This window comes from Schistocerca americana, chromosome 2, assembly GCF_021461395.2.
Source record: "Schistocerca americana isolate TAMUIC-IGC-003095 chromosome 2, iqSchAmer2.1, whole genome shotgun sequence".
NCBI classification, from domain to species: domain Eukaryota; kingdom Metazoa; phylum Arthropoda; class Insecta; order Orthoptera; family Acrididae; genus Schistocerca; species Schistocerca americana.
The window spans coordinates 1,097,179,463-1,097,193,266 of NC_060120.1; the positions used below are offsets into that span (position 1 = coordinate 1,097,179,463).

The 13,804-nt window shown below is 39.1% G+C and overlaps 1 protein-coding gene across 1 annotated transcript in view; it reads right to left on the reverse strand.

The window, feature by feature from the left end:
* LOC124594696 (dynein axonemal heavy chain 3) overlaps positions 1-13,804 on the reverse strand; it is a 1,186,267-nt gene that overhangs the window by 201,378 nt on the left and 971,085 nt on the right. The window contains exon 55 of the mRNA XM_047133063.1: positions 1,035-1,171. Coding sequence (XP_046989019.1) covers positions 1,035-1,171 — 137 coding nt within the window. The remainder of the gene's footprint in view (positions 1-1,034; positions 1,172-13,804) is intronic.

Consider the following 13,804-nt stretch of genomic DNA (forward strand, 5'->3'; position numbering starts at 1 on the left):
TACAAGTCATTCTGTGCCCCTGCAATTATCCCAGCTTGAACGTATGGTAACATACTCTTCCCACACCCTCCACCCAACAGTTTCCACCCCATATGTCCTATCATCTCCTCCCCATTTTTGTCTCCCACCCTCTGCCAATACATGCACCCATCTTTCCACACTTCTCTCTTTTTTGTCTCCATTTTCCCCCGACTCCCTGCCCCACAATCTTCTGATGCTGTGCCTGTTGGCATTCTAGTTACTGCACACTTTGCCAGACGGTGTTCACCGGTCTCCCCACATACACTCTACCATCCCTTCCCCTTCCTGCCAATCTCCAGATTGCTGCTTGCATACCATGTGAGAGTTGCCTTGTGGCCTGGACTGCTAGAGTTGGCAGTCAGTTGTGCATGAGGTGAGCTCGCTTGTGTGTACGAATAGTGAACTTTTCTCTTTTGCCGATTAAGGCTGTGGCCGAAAGCTTTATGTAAGTGTCTTTTAATTGTGCCTGTCTGTAACTTAACATGTCTTCTTTATTGTAAGTAGCAATCTTTACCTACATTGTTGATATTCCTATCTGGAGTTTCTATTGTTAGAATCCTTAATACTGTGACAACATTTCATTACTGTACCATTAACTTCAGGTTCCAGCTTTATTCCTATTTTATGGCTAAGTTTTGCTAAAAATCACATTAAAAAAAGATTTGGGACTTGCTGCACCAAGTAATTAGAAACTTCCAAAGAATTTCGAATATTTTGCTGAGTTCAATTTAGTGTTGTTGGTATAGTCAGCAACTTAAATTGTATTTTATTGTAGTTTTGTGTAAATTACGAAACAGCAAGTCTGCATCAGCAGCATTTTCTTCTACATTATGTGACACTGTACAATCATTTTCCCTGACCTCTTTACATGCATGTAATTTCAAAGGTGAGTATCCTGCTTCTGTGAAAGTACTGTTTAAAGAGTTAATAGAACAGAAAATGTAAATATTTCACATTGCATTGTATGTGTGGAAGAAAGTGATATAACAATACATAAAAAAGGTGTAACTGACTTTGGCAAAGATGATGCTCTGACGATCTCGGACCATGACTTGTCTGTCAGCCAAGTAGGTGCAGGATTTGCATATGGATTATCTAATGCGACACCTCCTGTCAGAAGAAATGACCAATTTTCTTCACACACCAAACCCTGAAATATGGTGAAAGCCATTACAAACTCATACCAACCAAATGAAAGACACACACCGATAACAATATTTCATTTGTATAATCATGATCAATGATGGACATTACATTTAGCACAAAATTAACAGTAAAATACTACACTATTACACTATAACACTAATGGAAATTCCTGGATAGAAAAAATACAAAAAATAAGGGAAAGACAACCACCTACCTATGGAGGACTGGTGTGTGCCACACAGGAACACTTAATAGAGAACAGTTAACGGTAGCTTTTGAGCTCTCGCTTTTGCTCTTTTTCTAGTAAGAGTACGCACATTCACACTGACAACCACACAGACTTCCAAATGTACACACTCTCATTAGCAATGAGGCATCTGTGTTCTTTGCAGAAAATGTGGGGAAAGTGAAATGGAAAGGGGGAGGGGGATTCAAATGGTAGAGGTTGTGAAGCAGCCACTGAACTAGAGTGTGTCATGCTTAGCAGTGTGTTTCGCCAATGGATGGTCATCTCTGTTCTTGGGCAGTGGCAGTGGCCTTTCATTCTGGTGGGAAGAAATATAGAGGTAGGTGAAAAGTTTAAGAATTCCAAGTCCTCAGAATTTAAGCCACATAAAATCTTTTAATAATTGATAGGGTAGCCAGAGCCTACTTAGGAGAGTTCAATGCTTCTGAAGATTATTTCTTAAAACTGTAGTATGTAACCATGGTCTGTTTTGATTATTGAAGTTCATACAAGAAGGTCTGTAAAATCTCGCTATTATAAGTATAAAACTGTGTCATAATAAATTTTCAACATCTGTCTTAAATCATAATTAACAAAACCAAGAGATTAACATGAATGAATGCTACAGTTAAGCAATGCTATGTTCATGTGTAATATACATTACTCACAGCTCAATATATTTGTCATTAATTTGCAAATTTTTCTAATGAAAATGAGGAATTTCTAGTAAATAAAAAACTATATCATGTGTAAGCATGAAAAGAATCACTATCATACTGTTCTTTGTAAATGTATGTAGGGACAAAATGCAGAAGCCTTTTAACAGTAAAAACATTACACAGAACATATAGCATGTAGATACATCAACACTAAGATCATTAATCTAAGTGGGGGAGCATACAATGGTACATACTACTTCAGGGGGTTGAGGTGCAACCCTACATATCCTTATTGATGACTGATACTCTCAACAAAAGTAATTTGCACAGTAAAACATCTAACACAAACACTCAGATACTGTGTGGCTATTTTATTTACTTTGCATGTAGAGACCCATATTATGGGATGACATGGATCTTCAGCATACAACAGCATTTACAGCAATTTATAGAGATGAAATACCTGCCCAGTCACAGTAATAAGAATTTGCTGGATCATCATCCTATCCTGGAGATGAGTAGACTGCACAAGAAAATATATTAGAACAGTAAAGGCATGTTGTAAAGAAACTAGAGGAACTTTTGGAAGGAGAACAATGTTGCATTCTGAGTTAAGAATGTATCAGGTAAATACTAGATGTCAATGTATTTAAAAGATAGGAAAATATATTGAATTTGAGTATATACATTATGGAAGACAAACTGCAACTGTGATTTAAATTGGTGATTTATTTGCATATAAATATGCAACCAGTCATTTTTTTTTTTTTTTTGATTCTTGATAGGATTTATTTTCTGTACCATTAACTACATTTTGAGCAACTTCTGTCTCATCATCAAATGGAGATTTTACAGGAAATTTATATTCTGGACCATGTGCAGCCACAATCTGTGAAGGGGGTGGTGGGAATTTCATTTATCAGTAAGTTAAAGATTATGCAATTAAAGGTTCTTATGTTTGGGGTACTTGTGCCCTGTCTCGTGATATCTGTGGCAGAAATGGGAACAAACTTGCCATGGATATCTGCCAGCATCACCACCACAGCATCTAACTGCACATGGTCCAAATAATGTTCCCACAAAAACTCCATCTGATGATGATTCTCTAGTAGCTCAAAACTAGTAAACAAAACAACTAGTTAATGAAAAAATAAATTGTATCAAAATTCCAAAAGGACTGGTTTCATATTTACATGCAAATAAATCACCAAATATATTGAATTTTAAATTACAGCTAGTGTGGAATGTTTGTTCTTGAAATCTGGTGTCGAGGAAACAACAATTTTTGAATTTAAATGCAGCTTTGGTAATGGAGTCCAGAAGACCACTGTGGGAAGTACTCAGTCAAATTAGTGTTATATATAACTATCAGCATGCCACATGTGAAGCAACAGCTATACCAAATTTGTTAAAGCTGAAGTATTAGGATTAATGATATTCTTTCATCAATGTGATTCTTAATTGGCATGTGCACCATGATACTTGTTTTATCATGTTTAATTTGTTGATTATAATTCAGACAATGTTCCGTAACAGTTGACTTGTTTGGTTCTTTTAGTTGGACATGTTGCTGATGCTCTTCCATCTCTCCTCAGCTGTTCCCATACCTTGTATCACTTAAGGGGATATTGTATGTCCTTTGCCAAAAATGTTAAATTACCGATTTTTTTGAGACCCATTATCCTGGAAACTTTTTAAGACACCAACTTACAATTTTCCGTAATTATTGTATGCATCTTTCTAGATACACTGAACTAGAATTATTACTGAATTGTATTGTGGGGCATGTTATCCCTTTTTTTAAACACTCCATTTTTGACAAAAGTTTGTAAATAAATGAATATAAAAACTTAACAACTCAGGATATTTTAATTATTCTAGTTCCATATGTGTTGAATCTCACACTTGGCATGCTGTGAAAATTTCATGTCTCTACCATCAGTACTTTTTTAGAAAAAGGGTCATTTATCACAAAAAATGTAGTTCAGAGATGTTGAGCTTTAAAACCTTTTTATTACAAATTTTTATACAGACTAATATTTTTCTGCATCTTTTATGCACAAGAATTGCCCTGGCCCATAGTCTGTCTCTTCTTCAGTGTAACAACTGCCCAGTACTTGCCTCCTCCTTTTCTTTCTTGCTTCTTTTGTCATTTACTGAACAGCTAACTCTGCTTCATGTACATGAAACTCATCCAGTTCCTGCAGTCCTTTAGCTGTGTTCTGTCCAAATCTTACCCTAACTTCTCCAGAATCTTAAGTCTTTCATAGTTCCCACCATTAAAAGTTATTACAGCATCAGACACTACTTTTAGGCATGTGGAACCACACAACATTATTGAAGAACTCATTCACATTCTGGGTCTTCCCATGTAAACACTTCTTTAGTAGCTCAGGATTTGCCAAATCTCTGTAAATAGGTTTGATTACCTCTATTACTGCCAAAGGAAGAGAATGTTTATGCGTAAATTCATGCAGGGTGCCAGAAAATTCAGCTTGTCTATATTTACACCGAGTGTTTGGCGGAGGTGGACACAAAGCACACACCTTTTACCAATGCACCTAATGCCATGGAACAGTCTCACATTAGTTTCATACAATTCATTACCTGAACACATTGATGATGTATGAAATGCTTTTTTGTTTCTAGGTTTTTGCACTTTTGACATTTAATAATTAATTTAGACACAACACCTATTCTAGCTCCAATATACTCATAAAGTTTAACTTCATTACCACAAAGACAGAAAGAGACAGTTTCAGAAAGAACTGGTGTAAGGATATGCAGATTCATAATGACGTTGTCCTTAATATCATTTCTTTTACCACTGCCACCCGTTTCTAAAGTTACTTTCCTTTTTGATGCACTAGGGGGCGTGGTCACATCAGAAACATTATCGTGGTTTCCTTCACTGCTAGCACACTTGTTTTCAAGTACTTCAGAAGAAAATGCAGGTCTCACATATCTGTTACTCGCAAATTTGTGTTTCTTAAACTTACTTTTATGCTTAGAAATTTTATTTTTATATAAAAAGCAATAGAAGTTAGCTTAATACAAAAATAGGCTTCTCTTTCTCTGTCTCAGCCTGAATCTCAACCTCTTCCTGATCAGAATATCCATATCCTGGAACCACAATTGTTTGAGTTTGTGTAAAAAGTGAACAGAGGTGAAGATGTGGTGTTCACATTTCCCCACATTTTCACAGAGAATCTGTTTTACGTAGTTTCCCACCTGGTATGTAGGTGTACTAATATTACTAACTATGGGTCTTATAGGAATGCTCACTTACATCTTTAGAAAAGCCATATAGTCAAGGTGCTACTACTGATCACATTTTAAGACCCTTCATGATGTTATGTGGTGAGCCTGATTCATTAAGAAGAGGCCTTATCTTCCTCCCAATTTTATTTGTAGGATCAACATTGTCTGTCTGTAGGCAACAACATTCAGAAGATTGAAAATTTTCTTATTCTAGTCCACATGACATTTAGATTGTAGTGTTGCCCTCACTGGATGGCAGAATTATCATTTTCTTGTCTTCTCACATATTTATCACCGTTCTTTGATATGTTGGATCTTAGCACTGATACTTTGGTAAGTGCTCTAAAGGTTTCGAGGAAAATCTCTTCTTTTGCTTCCAGTGATAATGAAGATGTAATATGCTCCACAGAGCTGAAGTAAAATGCTATTGGAAGCATTTTTAGAGTGAGTGTGAAATCTAGCCCTTTAGCAGGGATGTCACTGTATCTTCGTCCAGATGTTTTTTAGTGAGGTTAATTATTGAATGCCTCCCTGCATTTAATCTTTGCCTTTTGTGCAAGCAATCAGATTTTGGTTTCTGGCTTGTAGCTGTATTCAATGGCATTGATTCTGATTGTAACAATGTTATATTCTCAACCCATTCTCAAGAATCTGCAGGGAGTTAAAATCTCACTGGCCATTACATCTGCCACAGTTGGGAAACACTGAGAGAATACACATTTCAAGGAATATCTGTGCAGGCTCTGAAAAACAGAAGAGCATCTGAGTACATTGCAAGAATCAGGAGTCCAATTCAGCTACTACAAATACTAACTCAAAACCAACAATAATTAACAGTCTGGTTGGAGTCCATGCAGAAACTACAGAAAACAGCACAACTCGGTAGATCGTTGACATATTTGGCATAAAATGGATACAACAATGCTGCGTAACATCTGGAAGCAAATATTAACCAATTGTGCTGAGAAAACCTGAGAGATAATTTTTTTCATTAACAGCATCATTGGAACCACTTATTTCACTGCAGTCTACCTAGACGCATTCATCTACATAAACATCCTTATATGTTCTCCACAAGCTACTAAAAAAGAAATAGGGTGTGTGGTGTAGGGTACATTGCACCACGAATAGTCGTTTCTCTTCCTGTTCCTCTCACAAATTGAATAAGGGAGAAACAACTGGCTATATCATCACAAGAACTAGGAATTTTGTCTAAAATATTTCTATTCTCCTACTCACTGACATACACCACAGCATCATCAACCAACAGCCACAGATGGCTCCTCACCCTGTGTGTCACGTCATTTACGCATACAGCAAATAACAATAGTCCTATTACACTTCCTTGGGGCGCAGCTGACAAAACACTCGCCTCTGATGTGCACTCACCATTGAGGACAACATACTGGGTCCTATTACTTAAGAAGTCTTCAGGCTACTCACATATCTCGGAACCTATTCTACATATCTGTATCTTTGTTAACAGTCTGCAGTGGGGCACTGTGTCAAACGATTTTCAGATATCTAGAAATATGGAAGGAGGGCAAAAGGCAGATTCCATATTTCTAGATTTCCAGAAAATATTTGACACAGTACCCACTGAAGACTATGATGAAAGTCAAAGCATATGTATAAGGCTCCCAGATATGAGAGTGGCTAGAAGATTTCTTAAGTAATACAACCCAGTATGTTCTCCTCGACGGTGAGTGCTCATCGGAGACAACAGTATAATCAGGAGTGTCCCCGGGAATTGTGATAGGACCACTCTTATTCTTTGTATACGTAAATGATCTGGCAGACACGGTGAACAGCAATTTATGTCTGTTTGCTGATGAAGCTGTGTCGAATGGGAATGTGTCCTGACTGTAACAGGATATGCGATGACTTAAGACAGAATTTCTAGGTGGTGTGATGAGTGGCAGCTTGCTCTATAGGGTCCAGGCACATTGATGTGAGCACCACCTATGTTGAACTTCTACATGCAATAGCCACTCACAGACAGCAGATGGTAGCACCAATAGTGGAGGGTGTATAAAGCATGTTGGGGGGACTTGGAAAACAGGACAGTCATTGTTGCAATGCAGAAATGGAGTGATATACCTCACATCCAACAGGGAATTATCACTGGCTTTCGTGCCAAGATTGGAAGGATTTTTGCAAGTTTGTAAACTGTTTGTGTGCCCCAATAGTTGAAGTATACCGTGCAAGGTACAATGGTGCTATCCACAATAGGTACTGATGCAACTGTGGTGCATTGTGAAACACAGATGACGGGTGAACAGCAGCTGCACAGATGAATGTGTGATCTACCGACAGTGCATCCTCGAAAACTGTTCGGTAAACACTGCTGAGCATGGGCCTGTGCAGCATGTGCCAGGTTTGTGCAATCACAGTGACTGTTGTTTATCAGCAATGAAGGCTGGAATGTGCACAGAAATATCACTACTCGCATCCACTGTGTGTTGAGAGGTTGCCTTTTCTTATGAATCACATTTTATGCTTCATTATCATGAAACACCTGAAAACAAACACCCTGCAACAAGCACTGGAAGGGCTGAAGCTGGAGGAGGGAGTCTTATGAGTTGGAGACTGTAGCTGCGGCATTCCATTGGTGATCTTGTCATTCTGGAAGGCAACACGGATCATCACAAGTACCTATACTTCCTTAGGTACGATGCTGATTCCTACGTGCAGTTTGTTTTTTCCTCGGCACAATGGCACCTACCGACAGGACAATGCAATGTGTCACACAGCATACAATTTATGTGCATGGTTTGTAGTGCACCGGGATGAGTTTATTGTGCTCCCTTGGCAACCAAACTCACTGGATTTAAACCCCATTGAGAATCTATGGTACTAGCTCAATTGGGCTGTTTGTGCCGTGGGTCCTAATCTGAGAAATGGTGTTCACATGGCTCCACACCACTGTCAGTACCTTTCAGAACCTCATTGACTTTCTTCCCACATGTCTTGCAGTGATCTGCGCTGCAAAAGGTGGTTATTCACGCCTTTCATAGATGGTCACATTAGTGTGACACAGCCATGTACATGTAGAAAAATATAAGTTAATGCAGATGAGTAGGAAAAGTCAGAATGTAACATTTGGATACAGTATTAGTTATACATCAATTAAATATCTAGCTGTAACATTGAATGTGATATGAAAGGGAATGAGCACATCAGGCAGATAGTAGGGAAGGCGAATGCTAGACTCCATTTTATGGAGAGTTTTTTGGGGAAGTGTAGCTAATCTATGAAGGAGATTGCATATAGAAAGCTAGTGACACCAATATTTGAGTACTGCTCTAGTGTCTGGGGTCTCCATGAAGTTGGATTAAAGAAAGACATTGAAGCAATTCAGAGGCATTTGGAATTCCTGTTGGGAACACAATGCTCTTTTTGCGAAGCACTAGTGCAGAAGTTTAGAGAAATGGCATTCTAACTGAAGACTGATTCTACTGCTGCCACTGTAAATTTAGTGTAAGGACCACAGAGATAAGATTAGAGAAATTGCAGCTCGTATGGAGGCTTATAAACAGTAGTTTTCCCTCGTGCTATTTGCAAGTTTGCCGGGATAGGAAATGATTAGTAGTGCTATCCTATGCCATATGAGGATGGTTGAAATAGTGGGAATACCAAATGCAGATTGCCAATATCAAGGAACATATTTCTGGAACTTAACAAATTTAAGTTTTTGGAAGAGAAGGAAACTTGCTACTCACCATATAGTGGAGATGCTGAGTCATGACAAGCACAACAAAAAGATTCACACAATTATAGCTTTTGGCCATTAAGGCCTTTGTCAGCAGTAGACACACACACACACACACACACACACACACACACACACACACACACACACACATTCACACAAAACGTGCACACACGTCTGCAGTCTCAGGGAACTGAAATCACACTGACACTGCAGATGCGTGTGCAAGTTGCATTTGCAAGAGTGCATGTGTGTGTATGTGTGTCTACTGCTGAAAAAGGCCTTAATGGCCAGAAGCTATAATTGTGTGAATCTTTTTGGTGTGCCTATCGGGATTCAGCATCTCGGCTATATGGTGAGTAGCAAATTTCCTTCTCTGGTATTGTTACATTTCACGCTCGATTTTCCACTCCTTAAGTTTTAGGAAGATTACATGGATAGAGTGATTGGATAATGAATGAAGTGGTACTGAAATGAAATGGTGAGAAAATTGATTGATGGCATAACTCGACTGAAATTCAAGAAATGGAAACTCCAGGTAGTATATCAATGATGTAAGAAAAAATCAAACAATGGAAAATCAAGGAGGGAATGCAACAATATTGTTGTTGTTGTTGTTGTGGCCTTCAGTCCTGAGACTGGTTTGATGCAGTTCTCCAAGCTTCTTCATCTCCCAGTACTTACCGCAACATAAATCCTTCTGAATCTGCTTAGTCTATCCATCTCTTGGTCTCCCTCTACAATTTTTACCCTCCACACTGCCCTCCAATGCTAAATTTGTGATCTCTTGATGCCTCAGAACATGTCCTACCAACCGGTCCCGTCTTCTTGTCAAGTTGTGCCACAAACTCCTTTTCTCTCCAATTCTATTCAATACCTCCTCATTAGTTATGTGATCTACCCATCTAATCTTTGGCACTCTTCTGAAGCACAACATTTCAAAAGCTTCTATTTTCTTCTTGTCCAAACTATTTATCATCCATGTTTCACTTCCATACATAGCTACACTCCATACAAATACTTTCAGAAACGACTTCCTGACACTTAAATCTATACTCGATTTTAACAAATTTCTCTTCTTCAGAAATGTTTTACTTGCCATTGTCAGTCTACATTTTATATCCTCTCTACTTCAACCATCATCAGCTATTTTGATCCCCAAATAACAAAACTGATTTACTACTTTAAGTGTCTCACTTCCAAATCCAATTCCCTCAGCATCACCCCACTTAATTCGACTACATTCCATTATCCTTGTTTTGCTTTTGTTGATGTTCATCTTATATCCTCCTTTCAAGATACTGTCCACTCTGTTCAACTGCTTTTCCAAGACCTTTTCTGTCGCTGACAGAATTACAATGTAATCGGCGAACCTCAAAATTTTTATTTCTTCTCCCTGAATTTTAATACCTACTCCGAATTTTTCTTTTGTTTCCTTTACTGCTTGCTCAATATACAGATTCAATAACATCGGGGAGAGGCTACAACCCTGTCTCACTCCCTTCCCAACCACTGCTTCCCTTTCATGCCCCTCAACTCTTATAGCTGCCATCTGGTTTCTCTACAATTTGTAAATAGCCTTTCGCTCCCTGTATTTTACACCTGCCACCTTTAGAACTGGAAAGAGAGTATTCCAGTGAACATTTTCAAAAACATTCTCTAAATCTATGAATGCTAAAAATGTAGGTTTGCCTTTCCTTAATCTTTCTTCTAAGATAAGTCGTAAGGTCAGTATTGCCTCACGTGTTCCAACATTTCTGTTGTTGTTGTGGTCTTCAGTCCTGAGACTGGTTTGATGCAGCTCTCCATGCTACTCTATCCTGTGCAAGTTTCTTCATCTCCCAGTACCTACTGCAGCCTACATCCTTCTGAATCTGCTTAGTGTCTTCATATCTTGGTCTCCCTCTACGATTTTTACCCTCCACGCTGCCCTCCAGTACCAAATTGGTGATCCCTTGATGCTTCAGAACATGTCCTATCAAACGATCCCTTCTTCTAGTCAAGTTGTGCCACAAACTTCTCTTCTCCCCAATTCTATACAATACCTCCTCATTAGTTATGTGATCTACCCATCTAATCTTCAGCATTCTTCTGTAGCACCACATTTCAAAAGCTTCTATTCTCTTCTTGTCCAAACAATTTATCATCCATGTTTCACTTCCATACATGGCTACACTCCATACAAATACTTTCAGAAAGGACTTCCTGACACTTGAATCTATACTCGATGTTAACAAATTTCTCTTCTTCAGAAATGCTTTCCTTGTCATTGCCAGTCTACATTTTATATCCTCTCTACTTCGACCATCATCAGTTATTTTGCTCCCCAAATAGCAAAACTCCTTTACTACATTAAGTGTCCCATTTCCTAATCTAATTCCCTCAGCATCACCCGACTTAATTCGACTACATTCCATTATCCTCGTTTTGCTTTTGTTGATGTTCATCTTATATCCTCCTTTCAAGATACTGTCCATTCCATTCCAACATTTCTATGGAATTCAAACTGATCTTCCCCAAGGTCAGCTTCTACCAGTTTTTCCATTCGTCTGTAAAGAATTTGCGTTGGTATTTTGCAGCTGTATCTTTTCAAACTGTTAGTTCAATAATTTTCACATCTGTAACACCTGCTTTCTTTGGGATTGGAATTATTATATTCTGCTTGAAGTCTGCAGGTGTTTCGCCTGTCTCATACATCTTGCTCACCAGATGGTAGAGCTTTGTCAGGACTGGCTCTCCCAAGGCTGTCAGTAGTTCTAATGGAATGTTGTCTACTCCCGGGGTCTTGTTTCGAATCAGGTCTTTCAGTGCTCTGTCAAACTCCTCATGCAGTATCGTATCTCCCATTTCATCTTCATCTACATCCTCTTCCATTTCCATAATATTGTCCTCAAGTACATCACCCTTGTATACACCCTCTATATACTTTTTCCACCTTTCTGCTTTCCCTTCTTTGCTTAGAACTGGGTTTCCATCTGAGCTCTTGATATTCATACAAGTGGTTCTCTTTTCTCCAAAGGTCTCTTTAATTTTCCTGTAGGCAGTATCTGTCTTACCCTTAGTAAGATAAGCCTCTAAATCCTAACATTTGTCCTCTAGCCATCCCTTCTTAGCCATTTTGCACTTTCTGTCAATCTCATTTTTGAGATGTTTGTATTCCTTTTTGCCTGCTTCATTTACTGCATTTTTATATTTTTTCCTTTCATCAATTAAATTCAATATTTCTCCTGTTACATAAGGATTTCTACTAGCCCTAGTCTTTTTATCTAGGTTGTGGTCAGAGTCCACATCTGCCCCTGGAAATGTTTTACAATTTAAAACCTATTTCCTAAATCTCTGTCTTACTATTATATAATCTATCTGAAAGCTTCTAGTATCTCCAGGGTTCTTCCATGTATACAACCTTCTTTCATGTTTCTTGAACCAAGTGTTAGCTATGATTAAGTTATGCTCTGTGCAAAATTCTACCAGGCGGCTTCCTCTTGTATTTCTTAGCCCCAATCCATATTCACCTACTACATTTCCTTCTCTTCCTTTTCCTGCTGTCGAATTACAGCCACCCATGACTATTAAATTTTTGTCTCCCTTCAGTACCTGAATAATTTCTTTTATCTCTTCATACATTTCATCAATTTCTTCATCATCTGCAGATCTAATTGGCATATAAACTTGTACTACTGTAGTAGGCATGGGCTTCGTGTCTATCTTGGCCACAATAATGTCTTCACTATGCTGTTTATAGTAGCTTACCCACACTCCTATTTTTTTATTTATTATTAAACCTATTGATTTTGTATTTATAACCCTGTATTCACTGGACCAAAAGTCTTGTTCCTCCTGCCACCGAACTTCACTAATTCCCACTATATCTAACTTTAAGCTACCCTTTTCCATTTTTAAATGTTCTAACCTACCTGCCCAATTAAGGGATCTGACTTTCCATGCTCCGATCCCTAGAACGCGTTTTCTTTCTCCTGATAACAACGACCTCCTGAGTAGTCCCCACCCAGAGATCCGAATGGGGGACTATTTACCTCTGGAATATTTTACCCAAGAGGAGGCCATCATCATTAAACCATACAGTAAAGCTGCATGCCCTCAGGAAAAAGTACGGCTGTAGTTTCTCCTTGCTTCCGCCGTTTGCAGTAGCAGCACAGCAAGGCCGTTTTGGTTACTGTTACAAGGCCAGATCAGTCAATCATCCAGACTGTTGCCCCTGCAACTACTGAAAAGGCTGCTGCCCCTCTTCAGGAACCACATGTTTGTCTGGTATCCCAACAGATACCCCTCCGTTGTGATTGCTCCTACGGTACGGCCATCTGTACCGCTGAGGCACACAAGCCTCCCCACCAATGGCAAGGTCCATGATTCATAGGGGGGTAACAATATTATGGGAAGGAAAGTTACTACTCAGCATATAGAGGAGATGCTGAGTCGCAAACCGAGACAACAGAAACACTCTCACAATTGAAGATTTTAGCCACTGGCCTTTGCAACAATACACACACACATGCGCGTGCGTGCACACGCGTGCGCATGCGCGCCCACATACACACACACACACACACACACACACACACACACACACACACACACACACACACACACACAACTGCAGTCTCAGGCAACTGACACCACACTGCGCGCAGCAGCACCAGTGCATGATGGGAGTGGTGACTGGGTTTGGGTAAGGATAAGGCTAGGGTGGGGAGGGGGAGGAATAGTATGGTGGTATGGTGGGGTGAAGTACTGCAGGTTAGACGGGGGCAGTGGTGAGGG